Here is a 25190-nt window from a genome sequence, read left to right as displayed (position 1 = left end):
GCAACAGTTTTACTGATCCCGAGGGGTTACATTCCAGGAAATGCATTCATGAAGCCTTTGATTTTGGGTGGTGCTGTGAGTTTGGTTTGCACTTCGAGGTGTTCATACAAAAGCTGTTACTGATTTGATTTCCTTATTTTCTGGTGAAGGTGACATTTGATAATTTAGTTAGAAAATGAATGTTGCCAATGACTTTAGGCAGGTCTGGCCAGTGTTCTTAAATCTGTCAAGTTATACCAGAGTGTTCCCATGGCTGAGCACCACCAACTGTGTGCTGTGCACTGAGAAGGGAATGGGAAAGGGTCTGCTGAAGCAGCCACAAATGGTGATGAGTTTCATGGTGATGAGTTTCGTGGTCTGCTGCTTCATTCTGATGACCTTGCTAACATGCAGCACCTTCCCAGGACTTCTTGTAGAGCTGGTCTCTGCAGCCTTATTCCTGTGTAATCTGAATTTATGAACAGTTTTACTTGCAGTGCATAGCAAAACTGTTTGTTGGTTTGTAACATATTACTGTACTCAAACTGGTCGTGGTTGCAGACTGGAAGGTTAACTGTTCTTATCTTAGTGAAATACAGACATTTCTGGATCTTATAAGATGCAGTTAACGTGAAATACAAACATCGTTGCATCTTGCATTTTGTTTACTTGTTTGCAGATCACTGCGCTTTATGATACTGATTTTTTGGATTTTCGTGTTTAGTGTGGCAGCTTTGGTGTTTTATCAACAAAGGTGTTGATATAATCAGTCTCAACTCTTTTAACAGAGTTTCTTAAAGGTTGTGCAGTGACATGCTAGTGACAAAGAGAAAAAAGATCAAAGTTCACATGTACCTGTGAGATACCATTCTTTGTATTTGCTATCAATCCTGGCAGTATTTATCCTCTTCCTTATAAATCCCCTTTACAACATCATATATGTATTATTCTTTGTGAATATCAAGAGTAGAAATCTGTTCTATGGCTAGGATGATCACAGGTGGTTCACTCAAGCTGAGAATTTGTCCCTGTCTTCCTCCTAGCAGTACCTAGCATTTTTCAATGTTGTTGGTCCAAGGCTTTGCTGACAATATGCTTTAGTCCCAAATTTTTTATATGTGTTTGGCTGGCTGAGTGTCCTAAGCTGAGCTGTGTTTACAAGAATTCATTGCAAGAATTTCTTCTTGAACTTTTAATTTAGCTTTCTTTTGTGGGCTAAAGTTATCTGTTTAGTAATCTGATCCTAGGATTTTTGTGGAGTTCCCCAGCCTGATAGTGTGCTCATACACTTCTTGGCCTAGATTGGTTTTTTTCTTCAGGTTTTGAGCCAAGTTAAGTGTAAAGATGCATCTTTTTGAGGGGTTGTAGGTGTACTTCTTGCATTATCAAGTACTCAAAGCATGACTGCTGAAGTGAAGGAAGCTTTCAAGTGTTTTAAATAGTTAAAATAATTCTCTACACTTTCTTGAAGATCTAAGCTGTTAGAATCTTAAAAGAGGTTGGCTTGCTTTTACTGTTGGTAATCACTTTAGTAGTGGAGCTGGAAAAAATGGAAACAGTATAAAAGCATTAGTGAAAAATAAGCAGCTGAACTGTTGAGAAATCCTGGCTAGATACCAAGAAGTAAAAATCTGCAGGGATGCTGGAGCTGCCTTTGACAGCAGCCTGTGGTATAGTTAGGGTGAGATTTTGATAGTTGCCTTTCATGTATCTATTTCAGTCATATCCAATGTGCAATGAAGAAATAGAACAAGTGGGTTGTGTATGGTTCTTTTTTGCTGTTGTTGGTGACACAAGCCTGGACACATTAATGGAAGCTAACTGTGAAATGATGAGACGTGGTAAATGCAAAATCTTTCAATGTGGTCACCATGAGCTGTTAATCTTTACATGTCAGTTGCTGATTCCAGACTTGATGTGACGTATTTCTTTTCCTTTTGCATTCTGATTTGCAAGTGGTTGGTTTGGAGTCAGAATGCTGTTTAAAATCCTGACTCTATGTATTTAATATAAATATACCTTCAACTATTTAATAACCATTTACTGCTTTGTTACATAACCAGGTGTCAAGAAGAAAATGCAAATAACTGTTAAACTGCAGAACTACTTAAATATATGTAAATATGGTCATAGTGTTAAAAAATACTAAAAATTACCTTTTTTTCTAGAGAATAACATGTAGAAATGCAAACCAAAAGCAAGTTATTTAAAATTATTTATAATTACTGAATATGGTGACTTTTCCACTGTCTGATTTAGATGATTCTCTCCTTTTCAAACTCATTGGCAATCATTATTGGGATTGCAGTTGAGCCTAGGAGTCTAACTTTTAGATCCAAGCCCCTTGTATTTATCAGTACAGAGCAGGATGATGATTTGGTTTGGTTTTGGCTTTGGGTTTTTTTGTGTCTGAAATGAAGTCGTAATATCTAAGACACAAGCTTTTGCAGGTTGCTGAGGAGACAGTAAAGTGACACAGCTCAGAAGAAGAGCTAGTGGCATTAACATATGCTGAAGCAGTCTACTTTAAGCAGTCTACTTTTACTATTCCTGTTTTTGTGTAACCTCGTATTCAGTTAACCAATTTGACTTTAAGGCAGCAAGGTGATACTATCAGTGCTGTGTCCTTAGGAGTGAGCTGTTTTGTCTAGGGCTGGTTACCAGGGCTGGCATCATTGCAAGCTGTGCAGACGTTACTTTGGGAGAAATGCTTTCCAAAGGAGGTATTTCTGGCAGTGACATCAGATCACTTTGTACCTTTAAATGCCTGCCAATAAGTGAGCTGTGAGTTTGACTGTCAGTCATCTGGACGAGTCCTTTCCCGGCTCAGGCGTCCTGAGTGTCATGGCAGTTGGATCTGGCTTGTGCTCTGAGGTGAGGGGGATTCGTTTGGCACCCTTCGCAGCCAGGGAGGCTGTGGGCTGCTCCAGCATAGCTGCCGGAGCTTGGCATGGAAACTGTATAATCACAGCAGGTTTTTTGCCCCCAGTCCTTCTACCTTGTGGGTAAAAGGCAGCTGTTGTGTCTTTGGCTGGTGAGTGAAACGGACCCACGATGACTCCAGAGGAAACAATGTCACCTTGGCATTTGGTCGGTGATTTTATTGGCACAGTTCCTTATGAATTAGTATTAATAACTCAGCTCTGCTTTTCCTAGCAAGTAGGAAACAGAATTTGCAAGGATTTTGTCCTCTTGAGCTTATAATGAGTACTTGGGAGCGTGTACACACACCTACAGGGTATGATCATCCATCCAGTGCACAAGTGTGCTCATGGGGTCAGCAAGTGGGGAAAATACCTTATTAAGCTGATCTGTTTTCAGACTCTGACAGTGATACAGCTTTAGTGGGAATGGTAGATGTGACCACTTCCAGCAGTGTCTTTAAGGCTTTTCAAGTGGGAAGTTATGCTGACTTTGAATCTCACTAGTCTTTCTTTAATACATAAATTGGTTGCTCCTACCAGTGAGCTTAAAAATTCCATTTTCTTTCATATGGGGTGTTCTTTGTTTTGTGTTTAGAATGCCTTTCAAATTAATCATGAATTTGGGCGTTATGTTTTCTGATGAGTATTGAGGAAAAAAAAAAATTACTGAGCTGCTCTTTTCGTAGTGAACATTGAGGGATTATCCATTCATCTTAGAAGTGCAGGGCTTTGGTCCTGAGGTAAGTGGGCTGCTGATTGAGCTTGTGGTGTTGTTAAAGCCTGTCACTAAAGAAACATTTGGTTTTTTGAGATTTCCAAAGTGAAAATTTGGCAAAAATGTTATGTCTGGTGTGGATAATAAGTCTCTTGAGGCAAGATACCTTGCTAATCAATGATGACATGTATGAGAAAAGACATCATCTGTTAGATTTTTTTTTTTTAAAGCTGTTTACCTCTTTCTTTATACTTCAGTAAGTTTAAATGTCTGTGTCCATATCTTCAGGGAGAAACACTACTTCTTTGTGTACTGTATTGTCAGGAGTGGACTGGTAATCCACACCAAGTCAGTGGCTTGATTTGTCCTCAGTGAATGATGTTGTAAAGCTTTGGTCTAAGTTATTACTGAGAGTAAGTTCAGCTTAATGTGTTATGTTTTGATAACGATTTGTTTCCATGATCTCTCTCCTGTGCATGCACAATACTTTGAAAAAATTCTGTGATATTTTCTTCTTTGGTAATATTATTTATAGAACTTTGAAAATATATGTTTTCTGGAAGCCAATAACTTTTTAAAATATTGCAGTACCTGCTCCGGTCATCGCTGCCACTGCTACTAAAATGGAGGTGGTTTCAGCAGAAGTCAACAGCTTGCTCCCTGAGGAAATAATGGACACAGGCATCACTCTGGTGGAAGATGACGGCATCGAGGCAGTTATTGTGTCGTCGCCGATCGGAGACTCTATTCCCATGGAAACGGAACTGGAAGAAATAGTGAACATAAGCTCCACCAGCGACTCCTCAGCTTCGACCACGGCCACAGTCACCACGGAATCGGTCACTGCCCCCAGCAGCCACTCGGGCGATGCGACAGCAAACACCACGACCCCAACACCCGATGTGAACGCAGCTGCAAAGCCCACCTTTCCCGGTGGCCTCCATAAACTCGGTGCTCAGACCCCCGTCACTATTTCAGCCAATCAAATTATTCTCAACAAGACCACCGACATTAAAATAGGCAATCAGAGCATTAAACCGGATGGGCAAAAGCTCATTGTAACAACTTTGGGCAAGTCTGGCCAGCCTATTGTTTTAGCATTACCCCACAGCCAACTCCCGCAGTCGCAGAAGCCCGTGTCCCAAGCCCAAGGCGGAGACTCCAAGGTACAGGGCCAGCAGATCAAAGTTGTTATTGGAGGTCGGTCGGAAGTGAAACCTGTTGTTGGTGTCTCAGCTCTGACGCAGGGAGGTCAGCTGATAAACACTGCAGCCCAGCCCTCTGTCTTGCAGTCCCAACAAGTAAAAACAGTACAGGTAAAGTGAGTTATGCTGATGAAACATCTTAAAACCAGTTTTGTTGCCGCTATTGTTGTCTGTTTCCTGCACTGATTGACACACTGTTGTTTTCAGCCTTTGCATTTATTCTTTGTATTAAAAAATACAATGCTGCTCTTAGCCCATGCTTTCATCTGTGGATGCATTTACCATTTTATGCTGTTTGCCTCTAGCTACTGTCTAGAATTCTAGGATTTGCCTCAGAGAAAGTGAACTATTCAGTAAAATGAAGATAATTTTCTCATTATTTTCATTTTATAAAAATAAATTCTCCATACTTTTGGGAAGGCTAAATTGAACTCTGTGCGCATGTTGTTCTTCATTCAAAGTGTACACTTCTTATGAAAGAATAGCTTCTGCCTATCACATTTAGTTCGTTTAAATAAACTCTCTGAAAAACAACTTCCAACATCTGAAAAAGAAGAGAAAGGTATATCTTGTCTGCCTCAAATCTAGTTAAGCATATCAGTAGATTATGAGGGACTAGACACTATCGTAAAATGAACACTTCAAGGTCTTATTCCCAATCTCTGACATGGATCTTGAGATATTTGAAACCACAGAGAATCTACTTGGATCTTAAAATGTGTTGGAAAGACTTGGGTTATGACTCAAAGGGTCTGATCTTCATCTGGTGTAGGGCAGAACTAAGTGTGAGTGACATAGTTCTAGCTGGCAGCAAGGGAGAAATAAGACCTCTTGAAGCGAAGGGAAAGCAGAACTCATTGCAAGTTATGATGGAAAAAATATTTATTTTTGCCTCTAAATGAAGTAAGAAATTAAAACCCAAGTATTCTAATAAAAATAATCAGCTGCATATGAAAAATTGCAAAGCTTTAAGTGTTTTATTAGCCGAATATTTCCTGACTAGTATTTTGTGGCAAGCGAATGTGAGCAACTCTCAAGATTTTTTTAAGCTGCAGGTGATTCCTGCACCAATTTCTATTCTCTCTTTTTTTGCTACATCAAATCTGTGGAAACATGTTTAATAATGGCTACTTGAGACATAAATTTTCTAAAAGGACTTATAATTAATGATCAAGGTACATAAATGGTTCTCACTGTAGCCTTTATAAAAGTCTCTTGACTCAGCATAGGAACGTTTAAGAGTGGGTCAGTTCCTGTTGCTTGACTTCAGTTATTCTCTGCCAAGTGACAGATACAGGAAACTGAGGAGAATGACATAGCTGTGATGTGGTTTTTCTTGCATGAGGTGACCTGTACTATCACTGACTGAAATACAGTGACTTGGCCAATGACCTCTGCTGTTTGTCATTAGAAATTCTAGAGGTTCCTTGATAGGAGCTCTTATGAATGGACTTGCATCCATTTATAAATCTAGTTAATTGCAGTTTGAGTAAATTTGTTTTGTTGGGGTCACTTTTTGTTAAACCATTGCTTCCATTTGCACAACAGGTTGAGTTGTTAACACCTGGCATGCCTTTTTCCTATAAGGAGAGAGAGAAGTAGAAATGAAAAGCAAAAAGGCAATGTTAGTACCTGATACTGCAGGGAAGATGATTACATTAGCACTTCACAGACAGTGCTTCTCCCTGTAGAAGATTAGTAAAGTATCAGAGTCATAAATGAGGCTGGGTGAGACATTCATGGGCTATTCTACCATGACTGGGGAGGTAACCTGGACCTGGAGTCCCTGCATTTACCCCATCATCCTGAACGAGCTCCTTAACTTTTCAGTGACTGGAAAAGGAGGCAGCGAATGCCTCCCTGCCTTCCCAAGGGTCTTGTGTAACTTGTCTCTTGGGACTTTGTGAATCAGGTATTTCAGATGGAAGGCACCACAGTGCTTTGACTTGGTGCTGAAAAGTGAATCGGTAAAAGATTAGATGACAAAGAGCTCTCATCAGTTCTTGTTACATTGTCACTATCATAGGGGCTTTGCATATCATTAGAGAAACTCAATTAGCCTTGCTGTAGTCTAATTGTGGCAGTTGAGATCTCAGCACTTGAGAGGTATTTGGTAGAGTTCAGCAAAAAGTTTCTTGGAAATTTGCTTCTTCTCTGATTATAGCTCTAGAGGTATGAGTCTGTGAAGTTTAAAGTGTGGCAAGACCTTTGGCCTCATCTATATCCAGAGGTTATTTACTGTCTCTTCAGAACTTGTCCTGATTTAGTTGAAACTGCTGCCATGGACATGGCATCTGCTTTCAGCCTGTGGCTCCTGCCTCCACAGAGGCTCAAAAGCAGTGATGTGCCTACTGGTGTTACTACTTTAGCCTGCACTAAGCAGGAGTTTGGCCTTGCATGTGACTCTGAACCAGATGTCCAAACACATCACCATGACTGTCATTAAGCTGGTCTGACTTGAACTTGGCTTGATGTGGTAACTGGCTCTGGTTTTAGCAGTTACATCAACATCTCCACAGCATCACTGCTGCCATGGCAAGGCAACTGCTAAGCCATCGTCGTGGCTTCGTCTCATCATGGAAAAGTGACCTTTTGCACTCCCTAGCCTCAAAATCCCATTCGTAGCTCAGTTTCTTCATCTTCTCTGAAGTATGCTGTTCTCCTTTTCTATTTCTAAAGTCCCTGTTTTTTCATATTATGCCAAATATAAATTACATGGAGAGTGCCTACATGGACAACCTCCCGAGAGGTCGTCTAGGGAGTGGATTAGCTCCTTTGCGGTAGCCGCCCATGCAGTCAATGTGAGGTTGGATGTGCCTGTTTCTGTATGAATAGAACACAGTTTGACCACCGAAAACAGAGTCCAATGGTATAAACTTGCTAGTTCATCTTTGGTGGAGAATGCTTAGGAAGACATAAATTGACCACTTAAATCAAGTTGCCTGCAAATAAATCTCTGCTTCTGTAGGGGAAAGAAGGTTAGTGTGTAAATATAATATTCTTATGGAAGAGCGTGTTGTCCCAGGAAATATTTTTGCAGTCTAATTCAAAGTAACTTGGAGAGGCCATACTTAGTTTACATAGGCAGGGGAATAATGTTAAGCTTGTTGAGATCGGTACAGTCGATGGCAGAGGGCTCCAGAGAACTTGCTCTCTCTGGGTATCAAAGGGGCAGTCTGTCATCTTGATTATTTCCTCTGGCTTCTCCATTCTTTACTAAAATGTATCATGAGTTTCCCACTGATGTAGAAGCTTCTCAAAGGTGGCTGGGGTTGTCAGCTCTGGTGGCAAAACCTCAGAAAGGCTCGCTTGGCAGCAGGTCGATGGAGAAGCGCTGTTCCTCACGTATAACCAAACATGTTTGAGTCTTGTTATGTCTCCTAAGCCCTGAGGGTATTCACTTATTTATTAGACCATCTTTGTAGACAAACAGTTCATCCAAAAAGCAGGGGCACATTTATCTGAGGAAAATACTACAAGTTGAATATGAGGGAAACAGGGCTACTTGTGTTGACCAGCTCTCGTTTTGGGATTTTTAAATTTTTTTTCTGAAATACTTCATCTTAATGGTAGCTAGTATTTTGCACGTATTCATGTAAGTCATTTAAGCACACTTATTGACTGTTACTGGGAAACAACTGCTGTTGTCCAGAGCTGGCTCTTCCTGCTGGATGTTGATCATGTTCCGAGCCAGACTTTGCTCTCACTTTGGAGAGTAAAAGCAATAGCAGTTGAGTTGCAATAATACCTTGTGGCAGGGTAAGATTAAGTTAAGCAGAACAGAAATCTCAAATCAAGCAGATGAAATGTGTGGAATTTATCAGAAATAAAAGTGTGTGCAAATTAAAAGAAAAAAATTACTGATAAAATGGCTGCTCATCTGTCAGCTGTGTATGTGCTAAAAGAACTGAATCCTTGAAATGTTAAAATGACTTTGAGTTAAATTTATGAACAGAGCCATGAATGGAACTTCCTCCTTCAAACAACTCATGTTTCAAAGTTTTAGTTAATATATCTCCAAAAAGAGCAGGTTTATTTCTTCTGTTTCATTTTAAGCCTTGGCAATTGTATGTCACCTATAAAAGCAGATGATGTGCCCTGGAAGCAGCATATTTGGTCTGAGGTGGAGGTTGACTATGAGGAACACTAGTGCTGTAACTGTGGAGTAGCACACGGCCTGTTCTCTGCTCGTGCCCGGTGTCAGAGCTGCTCACTGCTGCCTTCCCTTGGCTGGGCATAGCTCAGGCATGCAGAGATGGTGTTTGCTTTCCGTGGCAGACTAGGGGGCTCCAGTGCCATAGCAGAAGGGCAGCTCTGGCTTTCCTGGTTTGTGCCATGAGTGTGCTGCTGGGAGTGCAAGCAGCCTCCCATGTGCTCTTTGTGGAGCAGTTGAGGAATTTGTGATGGGCTACTGAATACTTCAAATCTCTTGTCGTTACTTGTCTGTAAAAAAAGTGTTTTCAGTCAATAAATTCTATAGATAGGGTTTTGCGTAGGAAACCATAACATCCAGCCTACTCAATTGCTTCCTTTAAGCATTCCTAACTTTCTCCAGCTATTAAAAGTAGCTGTCAGCTCTGTATCTTGGCACATCAGTGAGATTTCTCCAGTCAGCTACTTGAGTCATAAAGGTGGTTCTGTGCCTTTGGGAGGTGGCTCCCCACAGGGATGCCAATGTTGTGCCTCTCTGATATTGCTGGAGCTGGTGGCTAAGTTCCCACAGGATGTGCCTGGGAGTGTGTGGTGGAGGAGAGGCAGGATGTGCCTGCTCCAGTAATGCCTTCCAGTGTGGTCATGTGGACTCAGGGAAGATCCTAGCAATAGTCCACACCTGTAGGCAGCCTCTGCTGTCAGCAGGTTAAAAGCCTTTGAAAAAAGTCAACTTCTAAATTGAACTGTTCACTACCTGGGTGCTGGTGTATAAAAACTATTAGAATAAATGCATCAGGGAGTTAACTTCTATCAGTGTGGGAAAGGGGAAAAAGTAATCTTTAAGACTTTTAAGACTATAAAACCCTACTTGTAAAGATTTCGGGTTGAGGGGATCTGTCATCAAATGGCATGTACATGTTCTTGGTCCAGCTGTGTTTCAGGAAACTGGATCACAAAAGAAAAAAAAGATCCTCTTGTGCCTGGAGGTAGCCAACTGATTTGTTCTTGGTTAGTGACTCATGATCCACGTACTTTTGGGGAACTGTTGCAGAAGACAGTTTCCCCCTTTGCAAAATAAAAGTGTGCTGCTGTGTCAGAATAGGTCAAGAGATGTACAGCAGTAATTTTCAAATTTAAGTCACTGGAGGCCAAGTTTTGTCTTGGTTGGCTGAGAAAGAAGTAACTTCATTTAAAGCTTCAAATATTGAGAGTTGTGCATTTAATTTTCATATTTTTATGTAGACCAACGGCATGTAAGAAATAATTTTGGCATCTTCAAGATGAGGTATGTTTGCACAGAGAGATGTCTTTGTAAGGGATATGGCTATCCTACTCTGGTAGCTGGCTTTCTGAAGTGTCATGGATAATATCCAAGCTCTTTCCATAGGGAGAAATGGAGATGAAATGCGAGATAAGCAGTTATTCTTCTAATTATGCGTGCGAGTATTGCCCTTTTTATTTTTTAATGTACTTAACAATACAGTGATTTAGATCCAAAATGCTCAAGTTACTTTAGATCTTTTTTCCTCCATCTTTTAGATTGCGAAGAAGACCCGAACCCCAACTTCTGGCCCGGTGATCACCAAGCTGATATTTGCAAAACCAATCAATAGCAAAGCTGTTACAGGGCAGACCACTCAAGTGTCACCAGTCATTGCAGGTTGTACTACTTTGACTTGTTTTGCTTTACCTTTTTTTGAAGGCTGTTCAAAGAGGTGGTGATTGTAGAAATTTTTTTGTCTCAACTATTTTACTGTAGTTTCTGTCAAAGTACCTCAAGCAATGGAAAAAAAGAGATCAGAGCATTTTATGGGTAGGAGCAGATAAATGCAGTTGTTGATACCTTTATACTTAGCTCATTTAGAATAATCTTTGTAATTGCAGAGTTGCTTTTACTGCAAGATGCTTTTACTTTATGGATTTTGGGGAGGAGAAAAAAATACCCCAGAGCCACAGAAAAGACTACTTGCTAAACAGAAAGTAATTGTAGAAACATTATATAAACACACAAGGGGGAAAGGAGACACGTGCTGTTGTATTACTTTAATCTGCTTATAGTTGGACTTAAATGTAATACATGCAAGTAACAGAAAAAATGTTTGAGTGAAATAAGTGAATAAAACTGTGTGGTTTTTATTAAGTCACTCACCTACTTCTAAAATAACCATCTCAGAAGCATCTAAGAAAGTAATTAAGGCAAAAAAGAAATTATTTTTCTCTTTGGAAAAAAATCTTTGAATCCTTAAAAAAAAGCCTAACCAACCATAGAACAATAACAAAAGCACCACCAAAATGAAAGAAAAAACCCACAGTGTAATCATTTGTTTATTATGGCAGAGGGACCAACGGATCTGTTGCTGAATGCATCACAGCAGGTATGCAAACATCCTAGACACGTAAATTATCTGAAAAGGACAAATGTAGGAAGCCAGAGTTGTCTTCAGAGCTTTGAAGGATGTCTTTAACTGCTTCCAGATTGAACAACCCAAGTAGGCCTAAAATCTTTAAACAAAGATGTTGTTTAAAGGTATATTTAAATAAATTTGTTAAGTCTTTACAGAACTGGGACTTGAGCTGGTTTTAGAAAGTATGTAACTGTCTCCTGTATTCAAAACTGATAGGTACAAGTGAATGGCATGTAACTGAAACATAATCTTTTTCTTGAGTTGTCAGGCTGCCTGCAGCCCGACCTATGTTTCAAGTGAAACAGGGATTCCCCACCCCACTCACCAATTTGCCCCCTTTCTCAAATAATTCCCTACCAAATATACGGACCTGTGAATAAGAAGATTGCTATGCCTGCTTATATATTTGAATTAAGCTGTCTTTATGTTAAAAAACCAAACCAAAATCCAAACAAACAAAAAACCCAACCCAAAAACATTAAAAACAACTTGCAGTTTTTAAATCAATATTTTGGAAAATCTAGAGTGCCTGTACCTGAGCCTGTGAGAAAAGCATCACTGGGAGGTGAAGATGTTTCACTAATCGAGAGGGAACTCTTTTTAAACATCTGCCTTTCCTCTCACCATTCCAAACAGCCAGCACAGCTTGCCAGCGTTGAGAGGTTGGCATCATTTTAGGGAAGGTGTAACATTTGTGTTTTCAGTTTCAATTTTGTTTGCATGTTTTCCTGAATCTGGTAAATATTTTTAGTTGCCTGGGAATTCCTACAAACTGAGGTTGAAGTTGTAAATTTGAAAGACTTGTCAATATAAGTAATCAGATTCTGTTCAGGAAGCTGATGCCAAAGGGTGCAGAGGAGATGTAGTAAGAAAGGGAAAGCTGTCACTAGGAAAATAACTCAAAGCATTGAAAACTGTAGATGATAAAATTCTCACTGACTCTGACATTCTTCGGGTTGCATGTGGCTTTAGCCAACATCTGGCAACTATCTGTGCTGTTAGTTAGACTGCACAAAAGTGGTCATTTTAGAGCACGTAGACCTCAGAGGAAATCAGGTTTCCATGAGGACAATGCTTTTTCTTGTTAGTTCCGGTTGACTTTAATTGTTACGCCACTTGATTTTGGATGGAAAAGTTATGCTGATGTGTGTCTCTTATTTTTATAAATGTAGTACAACAGAATGGGTGACAGACAAGCTATGTCAGAAATGAGTCTGAACCAAAGTGCAGCAGAGGAAAGCTCAGTGGTCGAGCACTCTCTTGGAAAGAAATATAGAAAGTATGAAAAAAAAATTATCTGTTTTCCATTATGGGAGTTTTGCAATATTCCTGAGACTGATTTCATGATTTGGCGCTGCTGGTTTTGATGTTTACTGTTCTTTGGCACGGTAAAAACGGATAGTTTGTAGACTCACGCTACCACCCTTGTTTTCTCATGTGTGTCATATGTTCTGTTGGGCAGTGAAAGAAACAACCACCAACACAGAAGAAAAAAGCCAAAAACCTTAGAGTTCAGTGTAGACAGACGAAACAACTTCTTCTTGGCCACTGTAACACAGTTCGTTTTTGATGGTTGAGGTTTTAAAAGGAAGTAGTCCCCCCCCAGATGCTCAGTTTCTCCATCCATTGGCAGCAGCCCAGGGACTTCCTAGGAGACTGCCAGCTGGCTGGGGGTTTGTGTGCAGCAGAGGTGTATTGGAGCTCAGGATGCTGTCCTGGCTATAAAGAACTTGCAGCTGAATGTCACAGAAAGCTCAACGTACATTCTGGCACTTTTCAAGCCCAAGTAACAGTTGTTTTATTTGCAATAATGCCAATTATTTTCTTCTTTGATGCTAAATCTAACTTAAAGAACACCAGTGTCCTTCATACCAGGTTGTACACTCTCAGAAGTAGGGATCAATTGCACAAGATGCAGAGAAAACTTTACTTTAAAAGTCAACGTGAACAGGGATAACTGGAGCTGATGGTATCTTCATTGTTTGTAGGTAGGGTTTTTTCCCAGTCTGCTCCAGGGACACCACCAAAGACAATAACGATCTCTGAGAGCGGAGTCATTGGATCAACTTTGAGTACTACACAGCAGACACCGAATAAAATAGCTATCTCACCACTCAAATCCCCTAATAAGGTAAGGACCTGTTCTGGCTGCAGCCTTCTACCCCTCCTGCACAGGGTCTGAACGGAGCTCTGTGTCTTTGCTACAGGCTGTTTATTATCTCTCCTGAGATAATAAACATATCTCCAGAGTCCATAAAGGTATCTCCAGAGTCTCTGTTGCACATCACGATGCTCTATGGTAATACCCTGAGTTAGATTTTTGCAGTTGGCTCCCATACTGTCGTTTTAAGTAAATATGCATTACTGCATTAGTTTCCCATTCCTGCCATTTTTTGCCATTCCCTAAGCATCCATTCTGAGAGCAGCTGTTCCCTCTTAGCCAAGCATTCAGACTATTTTTAATGCCTTCATAAAATGTCAACCAGCTGTTTAAGAGGAGACCTTGATAATATTAATGGGTCAGCACTTATTAACCACTGCCTGCTACTGCATAGGTAATTTAGTCTTCTTGATCGCTCCTGAAGTAAATGAGATTTGCAATGGTCCGTGACAGATACAGAGCTAGAGATTGGCAGAGGTCAAGGCAACACTGGTGTTTTAGATTTGATGAAATTGTCTTGAAAAGAGGAGTATTGCTGCAGAAAGGAAGGGAAGGGAACAAGATGCATAGTGCGTGCAAGCTAAATATCACACATAAAAAGTAGAGTAAGAATAAAGAATTCTTTTGGTTTGGCTGTGCTTTAATGATGTAAGGTTATACAAATGGAGTGAAAGACTTGTGTTTGGCAATTCTTAGTAAGGTAAGCAACATGAAGAAGAAGTTAAAAAAACCCATAACTGTAGAATCAAAATTAACAGTGAGTGTGAAAAGACTCCTTAGGGTTACATCTCGAATTTACTGTAGATAAGTAATTCTAAGTGTCTTTTAAGCACTTAGCAAACTCTTTCAATAACTGGGATTTTTCTTAAAATGTAAGGAAGTTTAGAACAAAAAGTAGAAACCCTGCCTTTGGAGGGGTATGTCTGTATAGAATAGAGTATTCAAACACTGCATTCTACAGAAATGTGGTCAGATGACTGGATCTCTGTGGGAATCTGGAAAGTAGATTTAAAAATACTGATGTTCTTATAGTTTGACTGAATTGGCAGTATAAGGTGAGATTTATTTTTTTTTCCACAGCTCTTCTTTAAAATTTCTATTTATGATGTACCAATTATAAAGCTGTTATTTAGAAAATCCAGATGCTGCGGTAGGTTTCTGCATTAGCCTTTTGGTGCTGGAAACGAGCAATGCCTTCGAGTTTCTAAGGGTTTGCTGTTGTTGCAGTTGGACTCGTGATTTGAGATTAAACACAGTGCCCTCGTTCAGAGAAGGAGCTCTGTGACCTGGTGGAGAGCTGTACTTTCATGAGAAGGGGAATGTGTATGTACAGGGTCCTGTACCCTGCCCGGGGATTTAAACTGCTTCTTTGTTTTGCCAAGCAGCTAACAGTGGTGTCAGTGGCCTCCCAGCCTCCCAACTCCCCCCAGAAGACGGTGGGCGTCCCACTGAATGTAGCGTTAGGACAGCAGATCCTCACAGTGCAGCAGTCAGCACCCTCCTCCCCTGGGAAGGCTATAGTCAACCACACAACCACCCAGGTACACACTGACTTTCCTTTGTCTTCTAGCGTGTCTGTGTCATTGCTTGCTGGAAACTGGAGTGCTGGATGGCAGATTGGCAGTGGTCAGTCTGAAGGTGTTCTTGTAATGGTGTTTGCTTAAGAAGTGGCAAAAGAATTGCCCTGGGGAGCACAGACTTCGTCAATTGAGGGGCGCAAACCATTGCAAGCCTGTACAAGGACATGCTGTTAGAAAGCAGCTTTCCAGCCTGGAAAGCTCCACTTGGTGTAAGTTCTTGTCTCTGTGTACTGAATCTCCCAGGTCATCTGAAAAACTCCCAATGACACGGGCAGGAGTTCTTTGGTTCTCTCTCTTCTGCCACTGTTTCTCTTCCACTGACTAGGGGTGCTTTCCAGGTGTTTCTGAGGTTTGCAGCAATTGAATTCATATTCCTGTGGTAGAGGAAAATACACATAAGTAAGACACCATGGTATGGAACCTACAGAACTAGAAATTGTTCATTTCCTATGTCTCATTTTTAGAAAAATAGGGTTTTCCATAATGGCTTTTATAAATTGATTTGCATTGATAAATCACAAAACAAAACTGACCTTTCTTACAAACTGCAGTTGTTACTGTTTTCCTGTTTTGTAATCTTGGGTGAGGTTTTTTTTTTAATATAAATATCTGCATTCCTGTGTTGGTGAACATGAAGGGATGTGTATGTCTGTAAATAAACAGAGTGCGGATAGAGCAGGGAACGGACACAGTTGCATGTACAGCATGAGACCAGAGACTCAGACAGACTTTGCCAGCCTTATCTTACTAATACAGGTGACAACTGGAATGCTGATATGGGGATGTGGACACCATCGAGATTTGAATTTTACTTTTTTTTCCCCAGATTAAAAGTGGCAAAACTGTCTTTTGATACAGTCATTGAAAGGTTGTCACTCTACTGCAAGCGCCCTAAAAGTAGAGAGTCTGTGGGGTATACATATTGGGTTCTGATCCAAAGCTGTCTGACACAACACAAGGTTTCACCTGTCTGCTCTGGGCTCAAGAACATGCCTTTAGAAGAACTGTCACTTGAATCTTAGAATCTTCCCAGTTGTCCTTGGATGGCAGCCTCTAATCTGAGAGCTAGAGAGAACTTTGCCCATACTGGTCTCCCTTTGGTAACACTTTGTCTGTGACTGTGCTTGCAGATAGTACTTATTTTGAATTGCTCTGGCTTGTTACGGTTTCAATGTATTAACAACAAAACAAAAACAAACAAAACAAAATCCCAAGAAAACACCTTTTAAAAGACCAGACTTATATATCCAGTGAAATGTGTGCAATTTTGAGATATCATTTGTGTAGTTGCTGAAAGTTGGGGAGCTGGGAAAATGTTCTCATAAGAATTCACATCATACTACCAATCAAATTTAATAGTAAAACTTAAGGACAATATGTTTTATATCAATATTAAAAGATACTGAGAATAAAAAACTGAACTTCAGAAGGAGTTAAGACGGAAGAAGAAAAAGGAGGAATAAATCAAAGTTTGAGGTCGAGCAAGGCTGGAAAAAGAGGCTGTTATCAAACCAATAGGCTTATGAATGTGTATAAGTAAAATAAAAACTTGTTATTAGTTTGTAGCTTAAGAAAAATTGGAAAGATGAAGTCTTTCAAATTCCAGGTATACCAGTACTCCAGCTGTGAGGTAGTACAGGTCTGCTGAGCTCCCTTTCTTTCACCATTTTGCCTTTTTTCTTAATGAATTTGTTTTGCTACTCCTCATTGTTCCTGCTTTTTTCATTTCTCAGCTTGTACTCTGTTTCTGATGTCTGCCAGTTTATGGACTCTGTTCCATTTTCTTCTCAAGGGTTGCATAGTGATTTCTGTGTATTAATCACAAACTGTCTTAACAGAACATATCTGTACACACAGAGATAAATCATGCTGCAGTCCAGCACAAAGAGTTCTGCAAGTTCTTACCATGTGCTTCTATTAGTAGAAATATTTTTAGGTTTGGTTGTTGGTTGATTTTGGAATACAAACTGAATAATGTTCTGGGTAGTCACCTGAAATAGTTTTGGCAGACATTGTATCTGGGCAAGTGGACTGAGTCACCCCACACATGTAAATATTAGTTTATTCTGGTGTTTGGTGTAGAGCATTGAAAATGGAACTGAGTTTGCTCTGAGCTGTTGAGAGGCATTTAATCTCTTCACATCTGTTCCACTTTTGAAAGCAAAAATGGGGGCAACTGACTTCTGTCTCAGGGATATGAATGTTGTGGTAGAGTTGCTCACTAACAAATTGAGGAATAAGCATGCTGATGTTCTTTCTGCCTGGGTACAAGTAACTTCATGCTGTCTGTGTTGGCTTAACAGGCTGTGAAATCAGCAGTGCAGACCATTACTGTAGGAGGAGTGGGTACATCTCAATTTAAGACAATTATTCCTTTGGCAACTGCACCCAATGTTCAGCAGATTCAGGTACCTGGAAGCAAGTTCCATTATGTCAGACTCGTTACTGCCACAACAGCCAGTAGTTCAACCCAATCAGCCAGTCAAAATCCCAGTACGAATACTCAGCCTCTTCAACAAGGTAAGTGCTGGTGTTAATGTATTGTCCGAAGCTTTTATTGTTTTGGGGTTTTTTTCCGTGTTTGTTTTGTAAGGATTAAAATGAATACATAACAGAAATCTGTGAAGACTGCCAGCTGTACTTGGTTTTGTGGTAAGACTCCTATAAATGTCATATTTTGCTGTTACTTACGGTTTGTGTGTGGAAATGCCCCTTTGTGTCAAATTGCTCTGTAGTTGGGCCTGAACTCTTGGAGCATTTTAAGTTGCTTTTACCTAGTTTACCAGATTGTGGGGCACTCGTGGCAACTCCCACATCCTCGTATGAAAAGTGTGATGGCAGGACAGCCCACAAACTTATTGCCAAAACTTCTGTATCATGAAGATCCTTCTATGTAAATTACTTTAGAAGTGCCAGATGCTTCTGCTGGTTTCTGTTTGTGCTTTCCAGAGCTGTGAAGGAATAAAAGATTTCAAAGGGAAAAGGGATGTAAGAGAAATACAGTGTCCAGAGGAGGTCTGCACCCAGGCTGCTTTTTAAGCCATTGCTGTGAAATGTGTGTGCAGGCTCTCATGCCAAATACTTGTTTACAAGGGCATTCTTTAGACCCAAGTGTTGTATGCCATGAGTTTGGGCAGTGCATTGTTACAGAACCTCTGCATTATGCATATGTGAAAGTCTGAAGGACTGAACTGTGGACTTTGAGTGAATAATACGTGTTAATGTGATGTTGTTTCTTGACACTAGCGAAGCCAGTGGTGGTGAACACGACCCCAGTGCGTATGTCAGTTCCCATAGTACCAGCACAGACTGTGAAACAGGTGAGCTAAGTGTTAAAAGGCATATTCCTGACTTGTTTTAGCTGAGCGTAAAAAAAGTCTTGCTCCAGCTCTGTAATGAAATGTTCATTAATAAAAGTGCATTTTGAATCAGTGAAACACTGATTTCATGAAGACCTCTTCTCTCTCCAGGTGGTGCCCAAACCAATCAACTCAACTTCACAGATAGTTACTACTAGTCAGCCCCAACAAAGACTTATTATGCCAGCCACTCCACTGCCACAGATACAGCCCAACCTCACCAACCTCCCACCAGGAACTGTGCTGGCACCAGCACCTGGCACAGGGAACGTCGGGTATGCCGTCCTTCCAGCTCAGTATGTCACACAGGTATGGTGTTACCCGGAGGTGTGCTGCTGTTGTGGGACATACTGCCTTCCCCTTAAAGGTTCTCACTCCCTGACTGTCACCTGACGCTGAGGCAACAGTTTCTTTTAGGGACCCCTGGCAGAATGACAATGGCACTAAATCAATTACAATTAAAGGTTTATTTTCTCAACAGGATTTTTTTATTAGCGTAGCATAGAATTTATAATCAGAATAGCACAGGATTTCTATAAGCAGAATCAGTGCAGCGCCATTCTGAGTACCACAGTACAGAATTTGTAATACAAACTTATAATACAACTTATGGTTCTAATGACCTAGATCTCAACTTAAAATTTCTAATCACCTAGACCCTCTGCAGATTGGGTCAGATCTTGATACACAGCTGGCCTCATCAATTTAACAATCATAATCTAAACTTGAAAATTGTACGGAAAAGTACAAATCACTCGGCCCTCAGAGGAAGCAGATGTCAGTGGAGGTGACCCTGGCCACTGTGTGCTCATGGGTCTCAGCAGCAGGTCCACGCCAAGTTCCCCACTTAGGACTTGGAATTGCTTGGTGTTATAGACTGTGTTCTGTGTGGTGTTACACTTCGCTCTTCTGTGACAGTCATCACCGCTGCCTGGATGGGTGCCTGAGACATTCACAGTCAGAAAGGAAGAGAGTTACTGGCCTTGTGCCCAGGAATCCTGAGACCTGTAGTGAAGGGAAGAAGAAATCCTACTGCTTTGTCTACTTGGTTCACAGGACCTTCAGGGCCTGATAATGAGGAGAAAGGGAGTGTGTATGTGACCCACTTGGTCACAGAGAGTGGCTGCTTGCATTACAAAATGGTGTTAGTTAATGCCAACACATTGGCAGGGGGCAGAAACAGGTGGTACCAGTCACACCAATGCAGGTCTAGGGATTAGAGTTTGCTCTTTGCCAGGATCTGACCAACAATCAATATGAAAAGCAGAATAAAGGTAAGGTTCTGCTGAAGGCTGATGAGTCAGTTTGTAGAAACAAGGACTCTGATAGCTCATGGCCTTGCTGGTACCAGCCTCCTTTCAGGTTCCCTTCTGGTTTTGTCACAGTTGCAGTTTGACACTGAGGACTGTTACTGTGTCCTTCCACTCTACTTATACAAATTTTACTTTAACTAATAGTATTTGTTGGACCTCTTCTCTGAGGTTTTGTGTTCTGGTCACAATCACTCCCCTTTGCCTGGCCCCAGCAGGTCCATATCTGGAACCTGTCCCAGCAGGAGAAAACAGCTGCATGTAGGTACTACTCAAGAAGGTAGCCCCAGAACAGTGTCGTTTGGCAGGTTCTTAGGGGGTTTGGGTTTTTTAATGTGACAAATAAACTGTGGGTTCAGGTATGCAGGGAAGTTGGAATGCAAACCATGACTCACTTTAATTCCGTATTAAGTGGATTGTATATAAAGGAAGCTACTAAAGTAATTTGTGCAGGAAGTGATCCTGCTCTACTAGGGGCAGGGTTGCTTGGGAGAAGGAGGGGGAAAATTAACATGTTTTTAGGAGCAGGAACTGGTTGTGATCTGAACATTTCTGTGTGTTATCTCTGTCATCTCTATGGCTCTGTATGTATGACACTGTAATTGAGAACGAAAATATAATCTAAAATAATATTTTTACGCTAAGTGTGAAGGCAGGAGGTTGCCACCTGGTCCAAGTTCTATAAATGTTTAAAACTGTACTTAAAAGCAAATTATTTATATGACAGTATCTGAATAGCTAATTAAAAGACTAGCCACACATCCTTAATTTCTTTCATGTCACACATTAACCTTTTTGTTTTGTTAGCTACAACAATCATCGTATGTATCTATAGCAAGCAACACTGGCTTCACAGGGACATCCAGTATCCAGTCCCAAGCACGGCTGCCATTTAATGGGTAAGTATTTTGAAAAACAACCCCAAAACTGTGGAATAGGCTGCTTAAATGAGCATCTTCTTTCATTTCTATTATAAAGAAGGGTGGGAGGTGAGGTGTTGGAGTTTGGTTTGGGGGATTTTCCAAGAGGCTTAAGTAAACTGTGGTGTGGTTACTACCTCTGACTAAAAGGCGTGGATCTCTCTGACAATCGAGCCAGTCTCTTGATCAAAGCTGTGTTATCCTTTCTGTTTTTTGAACTCGGGTAGCAGGAAGTTGACCCGAAAGCTCTGTGTTGCTCACTTTTTTTATTTTTATCATCACGTGGGAGCTACAGGCCTCAACTACTCCTCAACATTACTGGAAAGAGGTACTGGACAACATATGAGCTGGATGCTTAGCACATGCAGAAACTCAGCCAAACAACAAAATGGATCCTGATAGGAGGCTTTGGGTTTTTTCAGTCTTGCATTTTTCCTTTAAGGATGAAAATAACAGCTAACATGTATTATTTTCCCTTTGCCAATCCAGCAGGCTTAGCTGTTCTGCACAGGCCTTTTGTGTTATTGTTTGCTGGAAATGGTGCTTTTTGTTGCTGCAACCTCAACTGATGCAAACTAATCCCAAATCCAGATGCAGCCATTCAAATGAACGGGTTTGATTTAATCTCCCTGGTATTACATGCAGAAATTGCTGGATACGGACGGAACAAATCTCATCAGAAGTGATTAGTGTCACAAAATCTGAGTTTTAAGAGCAGTTAAAGACTGTGTCTAATATAAAACTTATAGATAAACTGAATACTGATTTTGGCTTGCTTTCCCATTATTCTAGAGTTTTTTTGGTTTGTTTTTCTTTTTCTTCCTAATTCCAACTAGAACAAAAGAAAAGGCCAGGATTATGTTGTGCAAACCTTGACTGGATCTAGTCCCACTGCATTTAGAGGGGTTCTGGGGATGGTTTCCCTGACTCCAGTTTTTAGTTATGATGCTTCCTCTAGCTTTAAGCCTCATTTCTACTTTAGGCATGCATCCAGGTTTGCAGCAAATAATCCAGCTCTTTCTGGGTTGGAAAGGCACTGTATAAAGGACTACATAAAATAGTTACTTAAATGCAGTCAGCCAAAAAAATAATGCAAGGGGAATATAAAGGTTTTTTCAAAGTTTTCATTATGAGCTACTTACTTAAATTTAAAATAGGAAGAAACTGACAAAACAGTGTTTGTGTATAAACATATAAATGCCCTTTTTCCCCCCACAGAATAATTTCTTCTGAATCTGCAAACCGCCCCAGGAAGCCTTGCAATTGTACTAAATCTCTGTGTTTGAAATTGTAAGTACAGCTTGGTATTGGGGATTTTTTTAAGCCTTAACTTTAACATCACAAATGTATGCCAAGTATCAGAATATAAAGGTTTTAAGTATGTCAGAAATTTTATGTCTAGATGCTAATTTAAGGTTACCGTTGGTAACGGTGGAGATGCTGCAGAGCCTGTGTAATTCTGCAACTCCTGTCAGCTATACAGGCCCTAGCATTTTAGAAATGTCTGACTTTGCAGCCTTGTTGCATGATGAAGCCATGAAGCCATTCCACTCAGCAGCTCTAGTTGCTTTGGTGTTACCATGAGGGAAATGGCATCCCATGGTATCATCAGTGGGCATTTACTATACTTCGGTGAAGCACATCAGTAATATCATGCTGGTTCGAGTACTTCAGCAAATTTGGGCTTTGTATCTCTTATTAAAGGACTGAATAGACAAGTGATTCTTCACTGATAGTCTGAGTCTTTCGTATTCTTATGAGATATTTTGCTGTTTCATTTGATATATTTGTAAGAATTTGACATAAAAGCATTCTAAGCTGAGGACAGCTTCCTTATTGAGGCAAAGTCAGTTTACCGATATTTTTTGGACAGTAATGGAAGAAGATACTGAAATTAATCTGTGGTTCCCTGAATCCTAGACAATGAGTAGGAAATCAGGGGTGTGGCACTCAAAGGGGAAGTGATGCAGCAGTATCTGAACCCAAGTTAAGAAATGTGTTTAAACTTTTAAGCTTGTGTTTCTTTTTGTGTTAGTGCACCCCATCTCTATATGGGGAGGTGTGCCCTGTGCTTTCTTTTATGTCTTTGGCATAGAAGACATGGCAAACAGGAAGTTGTGTAGCTGTTTTTTCAGATATTTTACACATATGAATGACCTCATAGTGCCCAGTATGTGTTAGATGTGTGGAGTTTTCCACTTGCTTTAGTTTTTGATGCTATAGTGCACTAGAATTTCTGGGAGAATAATGGCATCACTGGTGATATTTCACACCTTCAGAGTGCTTTGGAAACAACCTTTTCTTGTAAATTGCTGTCATTATATCTTTAAGTGGCTAGGCATTGGTGGAGAGCAAATGGTTAAGTCACTCTGGCAAAGGTGCTTTCTTACTAGTAAAACTTCTTCCTGTCTGGAAGGGGAGTTGCTTTTTCTCAAATGCATGTTGAAGGTAGACACATAGCCTGTTCTACAAAGAAGTAAACTCAGTTATTTGTTCACTGATGTTCTGTTTGTTTTGGAAGCCAGGACCATCCCACTACTGAATTTTAGACAGGACAGAAGAGAAAGCTGTTACAGATTGTAAAAGCTTTTGATGTAGTTTGTCCCTGGGACCATTCAAGATGCTAAAAATCACCAAAACGCAGTGCAGCCAGATGAAGGCTTGTAGTTGACTCCAGGGGAACCCTAATCTAGTTCTTGTAGCATTGTGCTGGGCAAGCCACAGAAAGACAGGTTTTTTTAGGCTCCTAAAAATGAACATATGCTCCCAGCAGGATTTGAAAAGCAAGTGAAAAGTATCAGTAGTTTTTAGCTATAGCTGGAGGTGGTACTGGAAGCATTGAAACATGACAGAGTTTGTTGTGGCCTAAAGCCATGTTTGAGCTGGGGATGAATGTGGTACTTCCATGTATCAGATCTGTGGGATTGGTGAGATCTTGGTTTTGGTGGGAGGCACCAGAGGTACATAAGAGGCATGGCAATGTGATTGGCTTTCCCTGTCCATGTTTTGCTGCTTTTTATTCATATACTTGTCCCTTTAAAAAGTCTCTGATAACTACAGCCTTATCCTCATTCAGATCCTTCCCCTAGTTACCTGTGCTTCAAAGCCTCCAAGATGTACCGATTGTTATTCCTTTTCTATTCTTCCATCCTTGTTTTGATGAACTCTGTCTCAGCTCAGAGCTGCAAACAGTGTATGGGCAAAACTAACCAAAAAAGACTCGTTGCTGTGTTAGTCAGTTTGCCTGTTACCTGGCACTCCAATTGCTTGCCTTTTGTTTCAGCAGCATGAGAGTTCCTGAGGGCTGGCTTGGACTGGCTGAGTCAGGAGCTGGCTGTGAAGTGGCTGCAGCAGGATGGCCCTCAGTATGTAGGTGACCCAGGAGTCACCCTAGAAAAAAGTCTCCTTAGCTTTTCTTGCTGCTGTGGGGACCTGCGCTATGTGAACATGACACCCTCAGTTATACCTGTGTCTTTAGACAGCAGCTAGACCTGTGCTAGAGGATTTTGGCTCTGCAATGAACCTGGTACTGCTTGTACAGGTGGAGTTGAGCACAGGGTGACCCTTACCCTTACTGGTGCATATTGCCTGAGTAGGAACTTCTGCTGCCGCCACCAGTGCTAACGCCAATGTAATGGTCATGATTACAAACACCTTCTGCATCTTCTGTTTCAGGTATTGTGATTGTTTTGCAAACGGTGAATTCTGCAATAACTGCAACTGTACAAATTGCTACAACAACCTGGACCATGAAAATGATAGGCAAAAAGCAATAAAGGTGAGGGGCCTCTTCTCCTGCCCCCGGGATGAAAGCTATTTAGCTTATGTCTCCTGAAGCTACAGAGCGGGGCAGAGTGGGTGTATAATGCCCTGATCTCCTCCCACATGTGCAAGGCTTAAGTTCTTTTATTGCACCTCTAAATTCTGATCCCTGCGTGCAATGACTGACCCTTTGGGTCTGCATTAACAGGCCTGCCTCGACAGAAACCCTGAAGCCTTCAAGCCCAAAATAGGGAAAGGAAAGGAAGGAGAGTCGGATCGGAGACACAGCAAAGGGTGTAACTGTAAGCGCTCGGGATGTCTCAAAAACTACTGCGAATGTTATGAGGTATGAAACATTGTCTCATTTTAAAGATACTAGCTTTTTCCATTTAGTGCAGTGACTTGCTTTGTCTCTTGTTTGTACTGCTATAATGCTTTTTCTTCTTTTCTATTGCCATAATGTTACCTCTTCTCCCAGCAGTTTTCACATAGAAATCCATGTAAATGCCAGAATTGATCACTGTTGTTGTGTAATTTTAATTTTAAACAATGTAGCAACTTCAGACCCCAGCTTGGATTTGTTTTTTACTGAATAGCACTATTTCCTAAAGAAATCTACTGCACTAAGTCCCTAGGAGGAGTTGAATCAGCATCCCATGCATGCTCTGGAATAGAATGTGTCTGTGGAAGTCGAAAACAAAAGTTGTTGTTACTTCAC

The 25190-nt window shown here is 40.8% G+C and overlaps 1 protein-coding gene and 1 long non-coding RNA gene across 6 annotated transcripts in view; both read left to right on the top strand.

The window, feature by feature from the left end:
• Positions 1-25190, top strand: part of LIN54 (lin-54 DREAM MuvB core complex component) — a 44069-nt gene that overhangs the window by 15018 nt on the left and 3861 nt on the right. For 2 of the 5 annotated variants that reach the window (XM_064651652.1, XM_064651654.1), the window contains exons 2-12: positions 4207-4934; positions 10515-10635; positions 13369-13511; positions 14927-15082; positions 17425-17641; positions 18368-18441; positions 18592-18789; positions 20598-20689; positions 21929-22000; positions 24386-24488; positions 24681-24818. In XM_064651652.1, the coding sequence (XP_064507722.1) occupies positions 4242-4934; positions 10515-10635; positions 13369-13511; positions 14927-15082; positions 17425-17641; positions 18368-18441; positions 18592-18789; positions 20598-20689; positions 21929-22000; positions 24386-24488; positions 24681-24818 (2007 nt within the window). In that variant the 5' untranslated portion in view covers positions 4207-4241. Of the gene's footprint in view, positions 1-1895; positions 2854-4206; positions 4935-10514; positions 10636-13368; positions 13512-14926; positions 15083-17424; positions 17642-18367; positions 18442-18591; positions 18790-20597; positions 20690-21928; positions 22001-24385; positions 24489-24680; positions 24819-25190 lie in introns of those variants that run through there. The other 3 variants (XM_064651655.1, XM_064651653.1, XM_064651657.1) reach the window with 3 other exon arrangements.
• LOC135412785 (uncharacterized) lies at positions 22009-23360 on the top strand. The gene is made up of 2 exons (XR_010429949.1): positions 22009-23130; positions 23171-23360. It is a non-coding gene; the product is annotated as an uncharacterized LOC135412785 (long non-coding RNA).

Source organism: Pseudopipra pipra, chromosome 4 (genome assembly GCF_036250125.1).
Source record: "Pseudopipra pipra isolate bDixPip1 chromosome 4, bDixPip1.hap1, whole genome shotgun sequence".
Lineage (NCBI taxonomy): Eukaryota > Metazoa > Chordata > Aves > Passeriformes > Pipridae > Pseudopipra > Pseudopipra pipra.
This window is presented reverse-complemented; position numbering and strand designations above follow the sequence as displayed.